Genomic DNA, 20,063 nt, shown 5'->3' on the forward strand with positions numbered 1-20,063 from the left:
TAACTTGTTTTTCCTAACCCTTTATCGAAATTCTACCAAAATTAATCCTCACATACTACTTTTTCTGTGATTGATCAAGTGCTTGTTGTATCTTCTGATGTTGTTTCTTTTGGTTGTGCCATCGTCGAACAAAGATTACTCGTTCTATCGTATGAGGCATTTGTCCACAAACTTTAGATACTATTGAGGGAACAAATGATAATCGTTGATTGGCGGAAAACGACTGAACTCTAGGAATGAGTATAAGTTGTGAGAACGACTAAACTCTCATTAATTAATTATTAATTCGCAATAAATGATAACCGTTGATTGACGAAAATCAACGGTTAAGATGTGGTAGTAACATTGATAGTAACATTATTTGGTTGTCACAATATCTTATTTTATTTTTTTCGAAACCAAACACTTAGCTAGAAAACGACTAAACTCTTTTATTGTTACTCTGAATTTTCTTTTAATTCTTTAAATATAAATGATTCACGTTATTTACTTTTTTCTTTATTTTTTTTTGTTTTATGTTAGATTTTTTAAAATATGATTTTATCTTGTTTTATTCAATTCATTTTTTTTATATTACAGCTTTAATTTCTATAACTGTTTATTTATTTATTTTTTACTATTTTTAAATATTTTTAAAAAAAGTATATTTAATATATTATTACAGCTGTTATAATACGAGTCAGAGCAGAGCAGAAAGAATTGTCACGACTCTGGTTCCTGAACATATATATGGTCACCCATCCTTATGGTTTCGGCACGAATCTCGCAGATGATATCCGAGCGTGAGGATTCCCCTTCTTCTTCATTCACGAACTCTGTCTTTTGAGGTAATGCTAACTTTAACCGCTTTTGACGAAGACGGTGATGATGTTGATGGTAGGCAGAGGATATGGGTGATGATGAGCTGTTGATGGTGTTTTGAGAAGTTATGACAGAGGCCATCACCGTTTCTCAAAAAATTAATACCTTAGTAAAAATAAATAAAGGGATAATAGTTTGTCATTGTAATGTGACACCATTTGTGTCATGTTATAGACACAAAAACACTGTGGGCCCTATTGTATAGTAAAAAAACAAAAAAAATTGAAATGGGTTCCATGCTATATTAAGTGTGTAGGAAAGTGAAGATTTTTCACGTAACATAACACTTGTATTTTCCAAAAATAAATTTTCAAGTCTAATTTTTAATAAATTTACTTTGATAAATAAAAACTATTAAGTATTAAAAATACTATGTAATTTACAAAAAAAAAAAAAAAATACTATGTATGAAGATTAAAACTCAGATTAGTGAAAACGACTAAAATGTACTTTAAACATTTGTGCTATGTTGTTTATTGGTTTGATCATCTTGCAAATGATATATTTTGTTGTTTTCATTTTATATCTTATCTCTTGAGTCTCTTCCAATTAGGGATCGCAATGTATGATATTATTCGCTGACATGTCTTGAACCCTATACAAAATTTTTGTGTTCCGGTAAACCCGTTTCTATTTTTGTGTTGTGTTCGGGTTAACAAAAGTTTATCCAAAAAAATTAGGGCTTATCTAGTCTCATGTTGCATGAGATAAGAAATCTTATGTTATAGACACATAGTGGTGGGACCCACTACCTAAAAAATAAAAAAAAATAAAAAAAAAATTGCACGGTTATCGAAAAGTGTGTAGGAAGAAAACTTACCTTATATGACATAAGAATAATTTTTTCCAAAAAATTAATGTCATGTCACATGTTAATTCACGAATCTGAAATTAATTCTCATTAATTATTTTACAAGTTATTTGTGTTATGTTGTAAATAAATTATTTGTGTCTTATCATATCGTATTGATCCATATAATAAGTAACATAATTTAAGATTTGCAGATTATTCATGTTGTCGTATCATGTCAACCCATATAATAAACTAGTATGAATTTATGGATTATTTATGTCGTATCAACTCATAAAAAAAGGAGTCGTGTTGGGGCAGAAGTTTTTAATCTAATTTCAAATTTGTATAATGGCGAATTCGGGTTGCGATTATCCCTCAATGCATGACACCATTATTTGTTCACTGTGACTTGCTAACACCAACTTAGAATACACAAGAAAGTAGGGATAACTAGTGAAAGCAGTATGCTGTCCGTATCGTAATATCCAAGTTCTTTTGTAATAGCTCCATGCGTTGGTTTGAATCTGAGGACGATATATAACACTTTGAAAAAAAAGATTTTGTTGGATATCCTATCAAAACAAATTCAATAATTGTACTAGTGTTATGTATGGATCACATTTGAAGTGGGTAGCTATCAGATGTGGTGGGGTTGCTCATTTTGGCTGGCAATGAAGCTTGGCTGTTGGTTTCATTTGGATACGTTGTCTATGTTTGGTGTCAAGCAGCTTACGTTAACATATTTACCCACCCAGAGTGGTTGAGAGCTAGCCTGGCAATAGCTGAACTTAACAAAGTGGGTCACTACTCACTACTAGGCCTTTTGGTTTTTCATATATGCTTCGTCTTTGTGAGCAGTGACTAAAACTTCCCTATCTCTCTCCGACTTCTAGCTCGCATTTCGGTTGGTACAAAAGGTATTGAAATAAACATGAAGGACCACAACGTTCCCGTTGTATTTGTGAGCTTCCTTGTATGCGGACTCAGTTCTTTTTATTTTACTTAAAGGATTTATTTAGCCTGTTTCTTTTTAACATGTGTTGTGAGATGAATTGGTTTTGTGTTTATTATATGGGGAAAAAAAGAAGGATAAAAATCATCTGAGGCAATGTTTAAGAATAGTGTCTGATTACTGTGAAGAAGACCGAAAGGTCTCAGACATGCCTGCCACTGATGACAACTAAGAAAATGGAATCATTCAGTTTCTTATATTCCCTAAGGTTGTTCCAAACTGCATTGGCAGTGGCACAACAGCATATTATAAAAGAGTAAAATTACATCAGAAGAGCTTTTCCTTTTTTTATTTTTTTTTTCTATTTAGAAAAAAAAAATGTAAAGGAATTCCCTTTTTCATTGAACAGATTCTCCTTTGACATCCCCTAGTCCTTCTCTTTCCGCAGCAGGGTCAAAAGCTACCGTTGAAATTTTCATTTCCTTTCTTCTTCAACGAAACCACCTAATCAGAAGATAACAAATTAATATGACATTTGTTAGTTTATTTTACTTGAATCCTTTGCGGGGAGGAGGTACACATACATAAACACACAATATTAATATACATGACAATGAATCACCTGGTTCCTCTGATGATTGTTTTCCACCAAGAGAGTGCTGAAAGAAACCGAGGTGCTTCTGGAATTTAGGCTTTCTCTGCAGAGACTGACAGGTTTACCTCAACAGAATCAAATGTGCAACCGGACAATAAGCACAATGTGATGGAAAGAATCAATAATAAAACTGGAGATTTACCTTTATTCTTGTTGCAGAGAGACACGGAGAAAAATCCTGTGCATTCTCCACTGCTCCATTCCCTGAGAAACTGACTTTCTTCTATTCAATTAAAAAAAAAAAAAAAAAAAAACATTAACCCAAAAAAGGTGTTACTGAGGTGAAATCATAGACACATATAACTATGCCAATGACATTCGCCTTGTGACTTGCCTTGGGATCGTTAAGAACAGGGGAACTGGCAGTATCATCAAGAGATGAAGGCTGTTGATTCCTACCATATTCTCTGACCTTCTTCTTCTTTTCGGATTCTTTGGTGTATTGGGATGTGGAAGGATACCAATTTACACAATAGGGTTGATCATCCTCTTCATGATAGTGTGGAGGTCCAGAAGAAGCATCAGAGACCATGGATAAATCTTCTTCCTCCTCCATTCTTGATCCCTTTCTTTCAGAAAGAGAGGATTGGTTCAAGTAATGGGTCCAACCAGATTCACTCGCATTATTGTATTGTGAACTTGACATATCCATTTAACCTTTCTTTCTTAGAGTAAGAACTAGGCACTAAGATTGGGACTCTTTATAGATTCTGGTATGGTGATCGAGTGAAAGAGCGTAGAGAGAGGTGGCAGAGGACCTAGAGGTAGAGTTGCTTTGCTCTCTTTCTTCTCACTCTATATATCTCCCTTTGTGCTTCTTAATGTGGCTCTTCTTATTATTATAAGTAGAAGAAGAGAAACAGTAGAGCAAGGAGAAAAAAATAATTCATTGAAAAACTAAAAAAGAGGCAGAAAGAGAGGGAGAAACAAACGAATCACAATAGAATTCTAAACTGCTTGTCCCTTTGCTCACTCCTTTCGCGTTCTTGTTTTATCTTTATGCTAATGAATCAATTTTGCCAGTTGGCTTTGAGTGCGTGTGTACTGGAGTGTCAGTTAGTGTAGACTTGCAGAGTGAGTGAGAGAGAGAGAGATATCATACAGTAACAAGGGGAGAGATTATAGCTGCATTACCAATTACCACGCTCTCATAGAAAGCTAATCATTAAAATATCATTAGTAGTGACTTCACCAAAATTATAATTAACTTTTAACTTGAAAGGACAGCACTATCTTTTTTTTTTTTAATTAACTCAACCCCAATTCATTTTTTGAAATAAGTTATCTTCCTCTATATTTTTATAAGTTTAGGTATTTTAAGTTGATTAGGAGATTAATTAAGAATGCAGGGTGGGTCAGGAATCAAAATATTTAAACACCTCACAGAGATGGTATGAATTTAAATATTTTTATCTTTATCCGTCTCGCACTCCGGATAATTTCATAATCAACTCAAAGAACTGAAATTTACGAGAATATCATGAAAGCCAATTTAGAATTAGGTTAACTTAAAAATAAAGAAAGATAGTGTTGTAGTTAAAAGTTATTTTAATTTTGGTGAAGTCACTGCTAATGATATTTTAATGATTAGCTTTTTGTTTCCATTAATGGTTCATAGTAAATACGGCCTGCCTCTATCTCCCTTAGCCTTGCTTATCCTAAACATTGTGCGTTTTGCTACAACCAACAAACTAAATTCTTCAGCTGTGATGTCCTCCTTTTTTTAATGTTTTTACTGAACAGCTTCGCCACAATCACAGTCAATACACTAAGTAAATTTCTGTATTGTTGTGCTTTCGGTTCTACTCTTAAATCCTAATTCCATCCTATTTAAGGACTATTTTGGTGTCTTGCACTTTTTTAGCGCAGAAAGTGTCCACATATGGAGATAGATAACTAAAGGATTAATTAAACACCACTTTTTGAGCTGCACAGATCCATGTTTCATAAAGAGAAACCACTGGTAAGCACCGACTTGAATGTAATGCCAACAAAAAGCAAATATGATTACAGAAAAAAAGACTGCTGCCTAATTGAGTAGAATATTCTCTTAAATGCTTAAATACTCTGCAGACATGACCATGAAAGAGATTTTACTTACGCAGACCCAGGTCTCTCATTCATGCTCTCTTGGACTTTCTTTTTCAAAATGCAAAACGTTACTCAAGCAGTAACAATTAATTTCCTTAATAAAGATATCTGGTCTGTCAAATTAAATACAGAAAGTGAAACAGTCAAGTTTGAACGACACAGTAGAAAATGTACATCATGAACATCCAAGAGACTGGAGTACCCACATGTGTACAATATTTGCTTTAGTGACAAAAACTCACCTCGCCCAAATGGTAGAAAATCCATATGGTACCTATAACACATCTAGGGCCCAGTATAATAGTTTGGCTCTTACTATACGTGTGATATTGTACTGGGAAATAATGTCACATTTGGGTAACACTATGCTTGGGTTCTGACACAATGAGGCAAATATCTATCTAGCTTACTATACTACGTGTGCAATGCGGAAATTTTTAAGATAAAGTAGTACCTATTGAACAGTAAAAAGTAAAAAAACCAATCCATCGATTGTCGTGGAAAACGTGGTAATATCAATTAAATGTTGCTTTTCTATTTTGGATTTGGACTTACTTATAAATAATCAATTAGGGGCAGTCACTCGCTGACCCTATCTCATTACAAGAAGCCAGTGAGTCTCTATTCATTTTATATAAAAAATTGTTGAGTCAAGTGAGAATGAAATGTGACTTTACGTAAAGATGCCCCGTCCTTTTAATAGATTGTGTCCTTTTCCAAATTTCTGATACATGCTACTCTGTTAAGCACTGGGGTTATCAAACTCAATCATATGTAGCCATAGTCAACTAATGCCTAAAAACCATCTTAAACAACAATTGTGTGCATATTCATTTTTAGAATTTGGGATTCCAAGGTTTATAGAATCGGAACGAGACAAATTTACATCACATCACATCACATCCCCTTCTTTTCAATCCTCCCGTTATTTATTTATTTATTTTGGGGGTCATGTATATTTGTTGTTATAGTTCATGTAAGTTTATACTTAAGAACAAAATACCAAGAATACAGATAAAAGTTGCAGCCCAATTATAGGAGCAGTTAAAATCATAAGTTATGAGGACACATATGTCACTAAGAGCCCGTTTCTTTCTACTTTTTAAGAAAGTAATTTTTATCTCTTTTTTATTTTAAAAGTATTTTTTATAAAAGTTAAAGTTATTTATATTTTTATAAAAATATTTAATTTTTGAAAAAAATATTTGACTTTTGACTTCTACTTTTTTGAGAAGTTAAAATTTTTAACTTCTGAAAAAAGTAAATTTTTGACTTTTTTGTGACTTCTGTTTTTTTTTTTAAGCAAACATCCAAACGAACTAAAAATGAAAAATTTTGGAGAAAAAAAAGCTCATCCAAACGGATCCTAGAATTTATTGAGAAAAAAATAAACGCTAAAATAATATCATGACAGAGAGAGTATCTCCAATACCTTTGCTCTGGTAGAGAGTCACTGTATAAACATGGGCTTTTCCAACTGCACGAGTTTTGCTTGCTATACTATAGTCACTTTTTGAAGCCAAGGTCAAAGATTGCCGATTGCAAGTTTGCAGCGGTGCCAAGAGAACCGATATATTGTTTAAACTTTAAACTCAAAAGTCTTTAAAGATTCCGTTCCCTTTTTTCTACCACCAACTTCCCTTTCCCTTTCACACCGGAGACAAAAAATCTTGTCCATATCACACAGGCTGATGTCAAATCTCACGCTTCAATTTCTCTCTAGAAAAAGGGTGATAAGAAAGGCAATATTGATGGATATTCAATTATGATTTCTAAGTTCCATAGCTTCAAAAATAAAAATAAAATGTCTACACATGATGATCTCAATTATTAAGTGAACAGACATTAGTGTCGCTCATGAGCCGCTAGTTTACTTTACAGGCAATCAGAAAAAATTTGGTGGATCAGTAGCACCGAATTCTATGTTCTTTTTTATTAAAATAAAAAGAGATTAGAACTTAAAAGAAAATATACAAAAAAAATGGATAATTTTTTTCTTTTTAATAAAAAAACATCGAACTAAAAATAATTTTAGTTCATTGCACTAAAATTTTTCTCCTTAGGCAATTGCATGTATTAGAGACATTTTTGGTACGACAGTCATGTGGATCACTAAATGCGACAATAATATTATAATTATATATTCTAAAAATTATATAATTATAATATTAAAAGTTATTTTCTTTTATCTCTATCCGCTAAAAACTTGTTGGTTAATGTGCCATGCTATTATTGGTTAAATGTATATACTATCTTAGTATTATAGATTTTTTTCATGTATTAAGGGATGTTTGGTTCAGGAGAAAAAAAAATTATCAGAGAAATATAATTAGTAAGAATATGGTGGAAAAGTAATTTTGATAAAAAAAATAAAAAAAAGTTGTTTGGTATCCCAAAATATTACCGAAGAAATTGGGTTAAATTTTCTGAGTGTATGTTTGGTTGAAGGTAAAATATTGATAGAAAAATCTGTTAAAAATACTAAAATAACCCTTTATCATACTTTATGAAAATCGATTAATAATACTAAAAAATTTCTGACCGTGTCTTTTTTTGTCTTTTCAATAGAATATATCTTGCTATTTATTCATCTAAGTACAAAATATCATCTTAGAAATGGTCTTCTAAATAGTACTTTTTATATCATCTGCTTCCCATTTTTCAAAAGCTAGAGAAATATATTAGAGAAAAAACTACTCTTATGCTAAATGTCATAAATTTTTTTTCTACACATGCTTCTATGTCATCTTTTTATTTTTATTTTTTTTATTTTTCAGATAGTGGAACCCAGAAATTTATCTCTATGACATGAAATAATTTATCTCTTTTAACATAAAATTAATAAAATCTATATATTAAATGAAGAAATTATTCAATATCTTGAACTAAATATGATTCTCCTTACAGATTAAAGTCAGATGCATAGAATTTTTTTTCAATAAGTTAAACCAAATATCCCCAAAGTGTCACTCAGTGGTTTTTCGTACTCCTGAATTCTGAGACGAGAATTAAACCACGAATGACAAATTGCCAGCTACCCTATATTTCTAATGAAGCACGTGATTTTAAGTGCGACGGACGTGGTTTTAAAATCTTTGTTCTCTCATCAAAGTACTTTTTTCCCTCCGCGAATCCCAACTCTCAATATTTTTCAAATAACTTCAAAGTTAAAAAAGTGTAAGAAGCATTTTTTTTTTCTTCAGTTTGAAAATATGATTACAGCTCCGAAGGAATCCAAATAAAAAATATTTTAATTTGTCTTTTCTGTCATAATTGGTTAGATTTATTTAGAATATTTAACCACACTAGGTTCCAAGTTCCCAAAATTTACGAACAAGAAAAGAAAAAGAGCAGAAGAATGGGAAACAGGAGAAAGAGTAAAAAATAGGGTTATATAGGAGCATGTTGGGACTGAAAGGAAAGCGGCGATCCAATTACAACTGACCATGTTTTCCGGAGAATACCCCGTGTGACTAAATAGATACAAATGCTTATTTTGTTTCCCATGGTCACACACTCACGGGTCAGCATGGCAAAAGCCAAAAGGACCCATGTGATCACCCTATCCCGCAGTTTTGATCTGCTTACGAGTTACGAGCCTTCTCCATCATTGCGAAATACCTGTACATGAATACGAAATACCGTATAGGCATTGGCCAGTAGCCAGTAACAGCTTTTTTATTATAACGATTATTTTTTCATTTTTTATTTTTTATTTTTTAAAAACAAATTCAATGCAAATAAACTAAATTAATTCAACCACATGTTTTATATTTATGTACTACAGTTCCCTTTCGTAGTTTTATTGTTGTACTGTTTACGTCTCAAATCTTAACCGAGTCCTGCCCTGCCCGTACCAATACTAGTATTAGTACGAGCATCATGTTATTTACTTATTTACAACTTACAAGAGTTAAACGGAACAGTATTACATGATTAAAATAAGGCTTTTATGTTTATCATTTAACATAATATAACTTCACTTTCCTACACACATTAAAGAGGTGGGGTCCACATATTTTTCTTTCCCTTTCATCATTTTACTTTCTCTCCCCCTTTTGATGTGAGAGTTGGAAACAACACTTACATCATGTTACATAACACTAATAAAACCCTTAAAATAAAGGTGAGAAAATTAACAATTGATATATAATAATTAATGTAGAATATAAAAGAAAAAACATGGAAAAATATAAGATTTTTTTTTCTAATTGAAGTAAATTATAATTTCAGAACAATAATACTCGAATAGAAAAATACTTCTTTTAAATCCCAAGGGTTTGTTTGAGTAAGATGTTCAAACCCTGTTTCAAGCAAATTCTAGAAAAAAATTTGGAGGCCAGAGAACATGCATCTCTCTTCGAATGAAGGATTAGTCTCATCCTTTCTTCGGTAACAAAGCTCAATGCACCCGCTGTTCCAATGAAATACTTCTCATACTAAGAAAATATTATATAGTTTTTTGTATATGATAATGTCGGTATGATGAAACTAACAAAGAAAACATTATTTATAAAGGATAAAGTGTGTGTCATTTTAAAGGATGTAAAGTTATGTCATTTTAAGTGAGAGAACAAGATAGATAAAGGAGGAGAGAGTTGACAAAAAAAATAAAGGTGTAGGTCCTACCTCTTTGTGAGAGTGAAAGGATGTAAGTTGTGTCATTTAAAAGGTTAAACCCTTTTTCCATTTATAAATAGGATGTAACATCCTTCTATTGTTAAACGAGGAATGTTACTTTCATATTTTAATCTTTAATTTTATACGTATATTATATAAAAGACTTGGAATATAAGTTTTATTAAAATTGATTTATTCCATAATATCAAAGTACAAACAATTACAACAATACAGGGTATCAAATAACCTTACAAAATATAAATACTATAACAAAAATGTAAATATGGTCCAATATAAAACATCACAACTTGATAAAAATATAGACTTTATTGGTTAATACTGTTTCCTTTCACACACACAACATCTATTTTAGGCTCTATCATCCACATCTCAAAACACACATTTAATGAGATTTTCATCTTAGTAAAACTAACAATTTAAAAAGTTTTTGCAAAAGGATAGTGTTTTTAGCCATAACTTAGTATGGAAAGATCATCAATGGTTTTAAATGAATAATATTAACATCATAATATTTCGAAACAGTATAACATCACAAATTCATATATACATTATCTGCCATGACATTTTCATAAAAATGGATTATATATATATATATATATATATATATATATATATATATATATGAGTTATGTATTTTACAAGGGTCTCCCTCTGCCCTATCTTGTCTAAGAAATATATTCCTTGACTCAAGAAATCCAATTTCTTGATCATGCATATATTTAGATTACTTTCTATGAGAAATCCTATAAATGTTTTAGGCAAACAAACATGTGCATATCTCTAAAAGAATGCCATAAAAATAAATTGTAAATCATAACATACCATTACTTAAATTTTATATTACAATAAAATTAAGAACAATCAGATCACTACAGTAAATCTAAAAAAACATAATGAGTTATTGGAATTTTAACCGTACAAAAATTTATCATACAAAATTTATTTTGATAATTTACATAAAAATTAAATACATAACATATTAGTATAATGAACATGAAAAATAAAAATAATTAATTAAATAACGTATGTATAGTATTTATCATATATATGACTCTATTCACATATATGTTACTATGCACATAAATGGTAGTATAAATTGCAAAATTCCAAATTTTTTAAATATAAATTTGAATATATATATATATATATATATATATATATATATATATATGGGGAAGGATCATTTGACTCCAGAGTAAGATTTAAAATTCTTACTCATCATCCTAACCCTTGATTTCCGTTCATCCAACGGTTAACATTTAATAAGTTACAACAATTAATTAATTATTAATTTTAAATAAATGCTAACCGTTGGATGAACGGAAATCAAGGGTTGAGATGAGGAGTAAAACTTTTAAATCTTACTCTGGAGTCAAATGATCCCTCCCCTATATATATATATCATGAGTATATGATGATAATATGTAGCATCATAAATTGCAGAAAAATAAATTGTTGTAATATAAATTGCAAAAATGTAAATTGCTAAAGTATAAATTGCAAAAATATAAATTGTTGTAATATAAATTGCCAAAATATAAACTAAAAAAACATAAATTATTGAAATAAATAACATAAAATAAATTGAAACACGGTATCTCACCGAGACCGGTTAGAGGAAGAAGAGAAAAAGTGAAAATGAATAACAAATACATGGAATTTATATTTTAGAAGAAAGGAATAAGTTATCTTCACCCTTAATATTTATTTTTATCTTTCCTTATTATCAAGCTTTCTCACTCTAAAATTCCTTTCTTTTACTCTCAATAGAGTTTTCTCCAAATTTTCCAATACCTTTCACTCCTTGATTTCTCTCAATTTGGAAGCAATATCACTAATGACTTCTCTAACTTTTATTTATAGGAAAAATATTATCATACCAATGATAAATTTAATATCACAACAATAAAATATTATTTACCTAATAATCATTAAAAAAATATTTCCAATGAAATGTCTTGAAATTTTAATCAATTTTGATTAATTTATATATTTTCAAAATGTTGTTTATAATAATTTATGATTGATTTATATATTTTTGGAGTGTTGCTTGTAATAATTTTTTTATTAATTTATATATTTTTAGAGTATTGTTTAGAATAATTTATGATTGAATTATATATTTTGATCCTTTGGAGTGTTGTTTATAACAATTTTGTGATTGAATTATATATTTTGAAGTGTTTTATATAATAATCTTTTGATTGATTTATATATTATTATTATTATATTTTTTTTAGGAAGTTATATAGGAATTTTTCTTAGAGCTCGTCTTAAAAAAGAAATTTATTTGCATTATTTAGAGTAAAAAACACTTTAAAAAAAGTGTCATCCAAACATTTATTTAGAGTGAAAAACACTTTTTTTTTTTAAAAATAAAAATAAAAATAAAAATAGCTTTAAAGGGAAAAAAAAACTCATTTAAAAGGGCTATTAATTGTCTACCAAAAAAAAAAAAAGGGCTATTAATTTTCTTCTTCACTGTCAATCATGTCTTCTTGAAGTTACAAATTTTCAACCACCTTTATTTGAAAGTCCTAAGTTTACCTTTTTCTCCTTTTTATTTTGCACTTTAGATACCATAGGCAATGTTAAGTGTTAACTAAATTTTTTTCATTTAATCATTCATGCATTTCCACAATATTTGTAGTTTTTTAATTGGGTTGAGAAGTAAATGAGGGTATTTCATTTCTCACCTCAAGGACTCAAAAACATCATGTAAGCGTTGATTAGTAAGCACACTGCTGCTATATTTCAAACAACACGATAGTTTTTAATTATGCAAGCCAATACGCCACCACGTTGTTAGCATCAGTAATATTCGAGTTCAAGCTCATAGCGCGATCCAGCAAAATGAAGCAAGTGAAGCTTTTGTTTGAAAATTGATTAAAAACTCTGATAGCTTTGGAATACATGTTAGAACAAGCAGGTAAAATATAAAATGAGTTTTATTTTATATTTTTTTAAATAAAACAGAATAGGACATAAGATTAAAAAATGATATATTTTAATTTCACTAAGAAAAGTAGAACTAGAAAGAGCAAAATACAATATAATGTTTCATTCTGTTCTATCCTGTGGAAATTGCATGGCCAGAGTATATTCATAGATCCAGCACAGCAATTAAAGAACAACGAAGTGTTTGCTAGACAGTATTAACATTGTTTTATTCATTTTTCCATCCAATTGATATCTAAGTTAACATTGATTCCTGACAGAAAGAAAGTCAGGAACCTACATAAGGATCACTATATAATATATCAACCTAACAACCTTTCAAATCTCTCCATCTGAGGTAGACTAAGCCATCAAGATAGTGTGTGTAAGCCCCTGCCACAACCAAGACATGAAAAAGTTGGTGACTGTGGCCAGCAATATCAAACTTGCCGGGCATCCACCTCTCTGGTATCCTTGTGGCATAGATTAGAGCTCCCAAACCATAAAGAAGTCCCATTAATATCTCATAACCAGTAGTTTGCAAGGCCTCTGGGTGATGCCAGTGCAATATCTGCTTATGTATTATGGGAGCCAACCCTGAAAATCCCATTAAAAAGAAGAGGGAAGCACGGTACTTGCGAAACTCTGACTTATTGAAGAATGGTAGAAGAGAGAAGAAAATAGTAACAATCCCCATTAATGTTATGAAACCCAAGTAGAGGAAGCAAAAAAAGGGGTTGCACATAAATGAGTAATATACAGTAGGATAAAATGAAGTTGCAATTAACGCAGCAATCCCAGCATAGTCAATTCTGAGCATAATGTAGGAAAGGCGCTGTGAGTGGCAAGCAAGTAGGTGGCATGTGCTGCTAGCTAGCAAGCAGAACATGGCCCCACCTAAGAAGGCATAAAAAGGCCACCTTGTAATCGGTTGCACCATTAAGGGGGATACAACGTCCATCATGTCATCTTTCACACCATTCTGTAACAATGTGATTGTGGTTACTTCCTTATCATTTTCATAAATCACTTGAAAAAGATTTAGTGTTTTTAAAATACATCACAGTTCCATGAAGAGGAATAGGAACTTACTATGGAAAATTGCTTGGACAAGCAATTGGAGAGAAGTTCCACAACATTCCAACTTGATAATGAGGAGAAGTCCAAAGAATGAAGAGATGCATTCAACTCATTTTTAAATTTAAGAAGATGAGGCATGTTGGCCATTGAAGGCAGGCAATTCAAGAGCTCTAAACGAATCTTATTAAAATCTGTTTTTCCTATCATTTCAGGCAAATGTTGTAGGGAGTTGAAATCTACAACCATCGGAGCTTTCCTAGCTGTGTATATGGTAAGAAAGAGGAAAAGGAAGAACCCTATCAAATGCCTGAAACAATGTCATTAGCGTTAAGTAACGGAATGTTAAAGATAACATTTAGACAAGTTAACTGCTAAGGAAATATATTTGTACTTGAAGGCAAAGTACTTACGTCCAGACATTAAGTGTCTCATTATGAATTGCGAAAATGCTAAGGAAGATCTGTTTCAATGGCCACTCTGCTCGATAATAATCCAATATGTATTCATTGTCCTTTAAGTAGGCTGGCAATGAATTGTATTCTACAAGCTGATATTTTAATTTTCGCCACAGTCTCTCTCCCTTACTTTCCTTTGAACATACTCTTCTTACGTTTTCACCATCAAGGAGGTCATTAATCTTTTCAGATGAAGCAGTCAACCCTTTATATGCAACACGGACCATGTCTGCAATGTGGATAAAAATGACTAAAGATAAATTTTCAAAATCTCAACTTCAAGAGGAAACCAATGTTATATCAAAAGAAAGAAGGCCTTGGTCAGTAATCTAACACCGGTGATGGCAATAGCTCTTAACTACATTTCATTCTTTATTTCAATTATGATGCAGGGGAAGTCAGTTTATGAAGGTTCAAGAAACTATTCACCCTAAAGTGAATCAAAGCATCAAGAAGTATAGTACACTCGAGCAAAAGGACAACGTGAATACTTGGACAACCGATATGAGTGTCTAAGAGTAAGCATTGGAAACCTGCAACTGGAGATAATTAATATCAAACTAATTCACAATCCTTCACGGCTCCACCTATCTTTCCAGTTTTTAATTCAAACACCTAAATTTAATTGCTAAGCACCCATATTTTTACTCTTTTTCTTCTATTTGGAAAAAATGACATTTGACAGAGACATTGATTTATAACTAATTAGTACATCGCTAGTTATCAATGGCCTTATTACTTTGAACAAGAAGAAAACGGGCCTTCTTGCACCGGAATACATATTTTCATAGATTACTGAGATTGATCAAAGTTCTACCGGAGAATGATTCAAGTGTAAATAAAATATCAAAGTTACAACGTAAGCAGTGCATTTAACACGCCAACCAAAGTTCAATAAATTGTACGAAATTTGACTTGCCTGAAATTTTAGCGTAACTAAAAGATACCCAAGAAAAAAACTGAAATGCCGGGAAGACGAAAGAGACAAAATTGGTGGGAAAATTGTCTCTAGAAGTTGATAATTGGGTATCGGAAGATGGTGTCCCGGCACGGCACCATACATCAAAACAGCGAACCACTGTTGAAAGCTCATTATGACACCTATAATATACCTATTTCTTAGGTTCACCATGTTGCAGCATCCAAACAAAGACAACTCACAACCTTAATAAGCGGTAATTGCCGCTCATGGCTAATGATCCCAAATTTTGTGGCAGAAGCGGTCAATGTTTTTTTCTCTCTCTCTCTCTCGGGATTTATTCATCCCATTTTTAATCTTCCATAATCTAAAACGAGAGCTCTAGCCTCTAGTACATGTGGCCAGTATCATTCTGTCTTTCGTTTTTATCAAAACTAAGTAAAAATACTTTCTCATCTATAAATATAACAATAGTAATATCAAGGATAAATACTAACAGCCAAAGAAAATGATTCCCATTTTCCAACAATAGTTGCAATTAAGTCAAAAGTAAAATAATATTATGAGAAACTACACACAAGTTTCTTGAAAAAAAGGATGGATTGGCTTAAAGGGTTAAACAATAACCATAGACAAAGAAGCTGCTTAAAGGGATGGGAAAAGCTCATTGAGTCTGCATGGTAAAGCATAGAATTCATCGTTTCGAACATCAGAATTATATAAACTGAACTTCTCCCACCATTGCAAACCACTGTCTTTACGGGCTGCATCATCTTCGCGAGAGAGTGTGATATCCAAAATGAAAGCAACCAAGGCAGCAACCGTTGTATGCGACGCAAAGATGACGGTCACGATATCATTGAACTGCAAATTATTAAAATGATAATCACTCACAAAGATAGTGCTATTGTCAATGTATACCACAAATGAATTTTCAACATTTGGTTTGTGTTCAGATATCTCACCCATCTAGAACTTGCGTCGTGTTCATGCTTTACATGATAATATTCTGTGAAATATTGTGGTATGGAGATGCCAAGGAAGAATGAGAAGCCCAACACGAATTTGGTTCTGAAACTGTTGAGGTTGCAGAACTGGAGAAAACCAAGACCCGCAGAAGCTACATATCCCATGTTACAAACTAATATCAGGTACTATTTGCGGACACAGCCAAAAAACACACAACGGCAATTAGTTAGAGGGAACTTACACACATAGCCGAAGGATACACAGTACATTGCTGCCATGATTGGCAAAGGAATGGAAGCAAAAACTGCTCCACATTTTCCTGGTTGAAGGGAAAGTATGCAACATGAGATATCACTAATTAAAGAGAATAATAACATAACAATAATGAAACATTAGGAGAGTCAATTCGGGATTTATTTAAGAACATTAAGTTACTCATATTACCAAAGACGTTGAAATTATGAAATGGTGCAGAGCTTATTGGTTAAGCATACCAAATACAGAGAATAAAATCATAAAGCCAGCTGAAATTTGAATGACTCTTCGGCTTCCCACTCTTGTCAATGCCAATAAACCAGCATTTTCCCTGAAAAAAAGAGTAATGCATAATGCAAGAATTGCAATGAAAATGAGAAATTTTCCAGCAGGACTAGATGACAAAAGAAACGTAGTATAGAAAATTATATTGGTTGAATTGAAATCGTAAGTGCTCATTAATTGGTCAAGGCCTCAAGGGTCCTCTACAATACATTCAAGAAAAAAAGGATTGAGCTACTTACACTGATGCTGTGCTTCCAGTTACAGTACCAAACATGCCATTGAGCAAAGAACCAACTCCCTAAAATAACATTAAGAATGACACAAATAAAAATCAAACATAAGTTTCTTGTCCATGCATGTTCCTGAAAGAATTACAAAATATAGTGAATCTTACCATCCAGCCAGTTCCCCGGCTGATAACAGAAGGTGGCACGGGGGTTGCACTTCCATATCTTGCCGCAGCATAAAATGTACCAGTAGACTGCATGTAAATATAAAAGATATTGAAATTCAAAGCGAACATAAGCTGGGGGCTAGATGCATTTTTAAATGCTTTCTCAATTTTACATAGTTTTTATTATGGAAGGACTAGTGCAGTTGCAATGCATACCAGCATAATGATTGAAACATGTGATTCTATTAATGGACCTAGTGACTACCTCAAAAAGAGAAACAAAAGAAGCGGCCATCATGGCAAAAGCTTCCCCGTAGTTGAAGGTAGGACTCCCCCATTGGAAGGGGTAAGGAAAATATAACCTGTATAAAAGAAATTATCAATTGAAGTTGCAGGAAAAGGTAAAAACTCTAGGTCAAGCTGGTTAAATTTGTAAACATATTTAAACAAAGAGAGATAAGCTCTCCAATTCCCTTATAAACTATGAAATCAAGTTCTTCTTCAAAAAAAGAATGAAACTCAGTGGATAAAACAAATCATGTGTCCACAATCTTACCATGGAGCAGCACTAATAAGACCAGCACGATCAGTGCGGCAACTAGTCTGTGTACTTTCTGGCTTGTGTTTATATACACTGCTAGAAGTCAGAATCTGTGCCAATAACCATGCACTTCCAATGGAAAACAGCACCGCAAATCGGTCAACAATAGGCTTCTTGGTGCTTATATAATGCTTAAGATACTGCAGGAGCATAGAAGACTAAAATCACATTCTGGACCAAAATTAAAGGAAAATAAATAATGGATTAAAAAATTTCCCGTATCATATATTTTATGGATTATAACTCCACCCTTCATAATTTTTGGTAACTTGCTGTAGCATTTGCACAGGTTGCTGCTATTGGGAACTAAACTATAAAGCTTTGATTGGTTGGCTCTTAGTTCAGTACCAAAAGTAAAAAAGAGAGCAAGATTAACTACTTGCCTGTGAGATGAAAACCAAAACAATCAGTGCTGGAAGCCCAACTTCAACACAGTTTGCCAGCTGCAACAGTAATTGACCAAAATAGAAGGCAAGAAGTCATATATAAATCGTATTGTCAAGTCTTAAACCTATAGAAAGCTAAATTGCATTAAACTTAAGATACAAGAGGGCACACTATTTGAATGAAGAGTAGCGTGAGTAACTTTTTACCATTGGGAAACCAAGTTGATAGAGACCGAGTCCAGTGAAAGTTACATAAGGGACCACAGAAAGTGGACTAAGGTACCTAAAGCAGGACAGGAAGATGGAGTTAACAAGCTAGAAATAAAACTCAAAAAGTGATTCAAGGATTTGATCAAAGTTGCTTGCAGTTACTAACCTGACAGCATTCCTCCAAATGCCCAAGAATCCCATAAGCATCTGGAAACATGCACTTATGATCAATGCGCCTTGTATCCCTCTAATTGTCTGAGTGAACCTCTGAGAATTAAAAGTCACCAATACAATAACAAGTAATTAGCATTCCCCAGTGGAACAAAAACCACAAAAAATAATAATAATAATAAACATTTCCATTGACCTCATAAGGATCTATATAGTAACTGTATCTGCTGGCTTGGATAATTGAGATTGTGGGTATTATGTAAGTGTATGAACCAACAACTACAGTTGGCAATCGAGTTCCGAACAAAGATTGAAGAAATGTGTTTACTCCAGAAACAAATAGCAGACTCTGTATCACCTTGGCCTTCTCAGCCTAAGTTGAATTAAATATCTCAGTTAATTCAAACTATAGTAAAATTTGAAACCAAAAGAAAGGGAAAATCTAGCAAGAAAAGAAAAAAAAGAAAATGGAAAAAGTGCTTACATCTCCTCCACCCATTTGAGGAACAATCACAGTTGGAATCAGAACGGTCATGCCAAGAGTCAGAATGTAATGCTGGAACCCCAATACCACCGCTTCAGCTGCATTACGACAACAAATCCAATTAAAATGTTGAAATAAGCAAGAAGATGAATTTGATGCAAAACCCCGCAAACTTGGATATTTTGACTATATTTTGTTGTTCTGTCAAAATCTTCCAAAAGGAAAACTCGGCAGCTCTAACATTCTCTGAACAAACTGTGAACCCCTTAGTCATTTAACATTTAAACGTACGGGGTCTGTGCTAGCAGAACATGCAGAGAAGCACGTACTATGCATATACATGTGTTTTGTTCAATATAAACAAACCAAAGAACAGAATTATAATATAAGTAAAGAACAGGAATGTGCTAACGCCAAGGAGGAGGACTGTTAATGCAATATTGAACCCCAGGTAATTGCTCTTTCACTGGGTGTGGTTGCACTTCCTGGGACTGGCTTTGAGCCATCTGTTGCAAGCAGAGAATGATGGAAGCTATTCTTCAAGGAAGGAAACGTTGATAGAGTGGAAATCACTGTTTACTTCTTTGTTTAAAAGAAACATCATTAATTGAATTATTCCAAATGATAGTTACAATGCCATAATGACCAAATAATTCAAATTATTTTAGTTTTATCAGTTACAGAAATGGAAATTATAGACCATTAATAGCCTTTAACGGCCAAATACATAAAGTATCATTACATTCTTTTTTTTAAAAAAAAAAACTTATAAAAAAAAGGATTTTTGTATTTGTGCTATACTTGTATGAGCTGGATTAAGATTTTTTTTTTTGAAAAAGAAAAAAGAAAAAATATTATAGTAATCCTATCCTCATAGGTGGGTCTAATCTCCTTCAAAATTATTGTTAATTTTATTGTTTGGTA

General features: G+C 32.2%; 3 protein-coding genes across 3 annotated transcripts; all 3 read right to left on the minus strand.

Annotated features, from left to right (window-relative positions):
- Positions 1-3,081: 3,081 nt before the first annotated feature.
- LOC133314532 (protein SOB FIVE-LIKE 6-like) lies at positions 3,082-3,913 on the minus strand. The gene is made up of 4 exons (XM_061516016.1): positions 3,596-3,913; positions 3,404-3,484; positions 3,229-3,304; positions 3,082-3,110 (listed from the first exon to the last, which is right to left on the minus strand). Exons 1-4 carry the CDS (start codon positions 3,911-3,913, stop codon positions 3,082-3,084), a joined length of 504 nt encoding a protein of 167 aa, XP_061372000.1.
- Positions 3,914-13,258: 9,345 nt separating this feature from the next.
- Positions 13,259-14,692, minus strand: LOC133314533 (heptahelical transmembrane protein 4-like). The gene is made up of 3 exons (XM_061516017.1): positions 14,421-14,692; positions 14,023-14,317; positions 13,259-13,939 (listed from the first exon to the last, which is right to left on the minus strand). The coding sequence occupies exons 1-3, from the start codon at positions 14,690-14,692 to the stop codon at positions 13,259-13,261; spliced, it is 1,248 nt and encodes a 415-aa protein (XP_061372001.1).
- Positions 14,693-16,029: 1,337 nt separating this feature from the next.
- On the minus strand, positions 16,030-19,645 carry LOC133314534 (putative nucleobase-ascorbate transporter 10). The gene is made up of 14 exons (XM_061516018.1): positions 19,552-19,645; positions 19,140-19,237; positions 18,852-19,028; positions 18,651-18,751; positions 18,482-18,557; positions 18,272-18,331; positions 17,844-18,028; positions 17,553-17,649; positions 17,288-17,374; positions 17,133-17,191; positions 16,848-16,939; positions 16,595-16,672; positions 16,350-16,504; positions 16,030-16,248 (listed from the first exon to the last, which is right to left on the minus strand). The coding sequence occupies exons 1-14, from the start codon at positions 19,643-19,645 to the stop codon at positions 16,030-16,032; spliced, it is 1,578 nt and encodes a 525-aa protein (XP_061372002.1).
- Between the last annotated feature and the right edge of the window lie 418 nt (positions 19,646-20,063).

Source organism: Gastrolobium bilobum, unplaced genomic scaffold, assembly GCF_033153095.1.
Source record: "Gastrolobium bilobum isolate Gb01-03AN ecotype WA unplaced genomic scaffold, APGP_CSIRO_Gbil_v1 utg10825, whole genome shotgun sequence".
NCBI lineage: Eukaryota > Viridiplantae > Streptophyta > Magnoliopsida > Fabales > Fabaceae > Gastrolobium > Gastrolobium bilobum.

What these genes read in the sequence shown, in the direction of transcription:
- LOC133314532 (XM_061516016.1), bottom strand. Translation starts at nt 3,913, where the DNA reads ATGGATATGTCAAGTTCACAATACAATAATGCGAGTGAATCTGGTTGG. An exon ending in CTGTTCTTAACGATCCCAAG is followed by an intron (nt 3,485 to 3,595) that starts GCAAGTCACAAG and finishes TTAATTGAATAG; the next exon opens with AAGAAAGTCAGTTTCTCAGG. An exon ending in TCTCTGCAACAAGAATAAAG is followed by an intron (nt 3,305 to 3,403) that starts GTAAATCTCCAG and finishes CAGTCTCTGCAG; the next exon opens with AGAAAGCCTAAATTCCAGAA.
- LOC133314533 (XM_061516017.1), bottom strand. Translation starts at nt 14,692, where the DNA reads ATGGTCCGTGTTGCATATAAAGGGTTGACTGCTTCATCTGAAAAGATT. An exon ending in GAGACACTTAATGTCTGGAC is followed by an intron (nt 14,318 to 14,420) that starts GTAAGTACTTTG and finishes ACATTGTTTCAG; the next exon opens with GCATTTGATAGGGTTCTTCC. An exon ending in TGTCCAAGCAATTTTCCATA is followed by an intron (nt 13,940 to 14,022) that starts GTAAGTTCCTAT and finishes GAAAATGATAAG; the next exon opens with GAAGTAACCACAATCACATT.
- LOC133314534 (XM_061516018.1), bottom strand. Translation starts at nt 19,645, where the DNA reads ATGGCTCAAAGCCAGTCCCAGGAAGTGCAACCACACCCAGTGAAAGAG. An exon ending in TTTTGGTTTTCATCTCACAG is followed by an intron (nt 18,029 to 18,271) that starts GCAAGTAGTTAA and finishes ATGCTCCTGCAG; the next exon opens with TATCTTAAGCATTATATAAG. An exon ending in CTTATTAGTGCTGCTCCATG is followed by an intron (nt 17,650 to 17,843) that starts GTAAGATTGTGG and finishes TCTTTTATACAG; the next exon opens with GTTATATTTTCCTTACCCCT.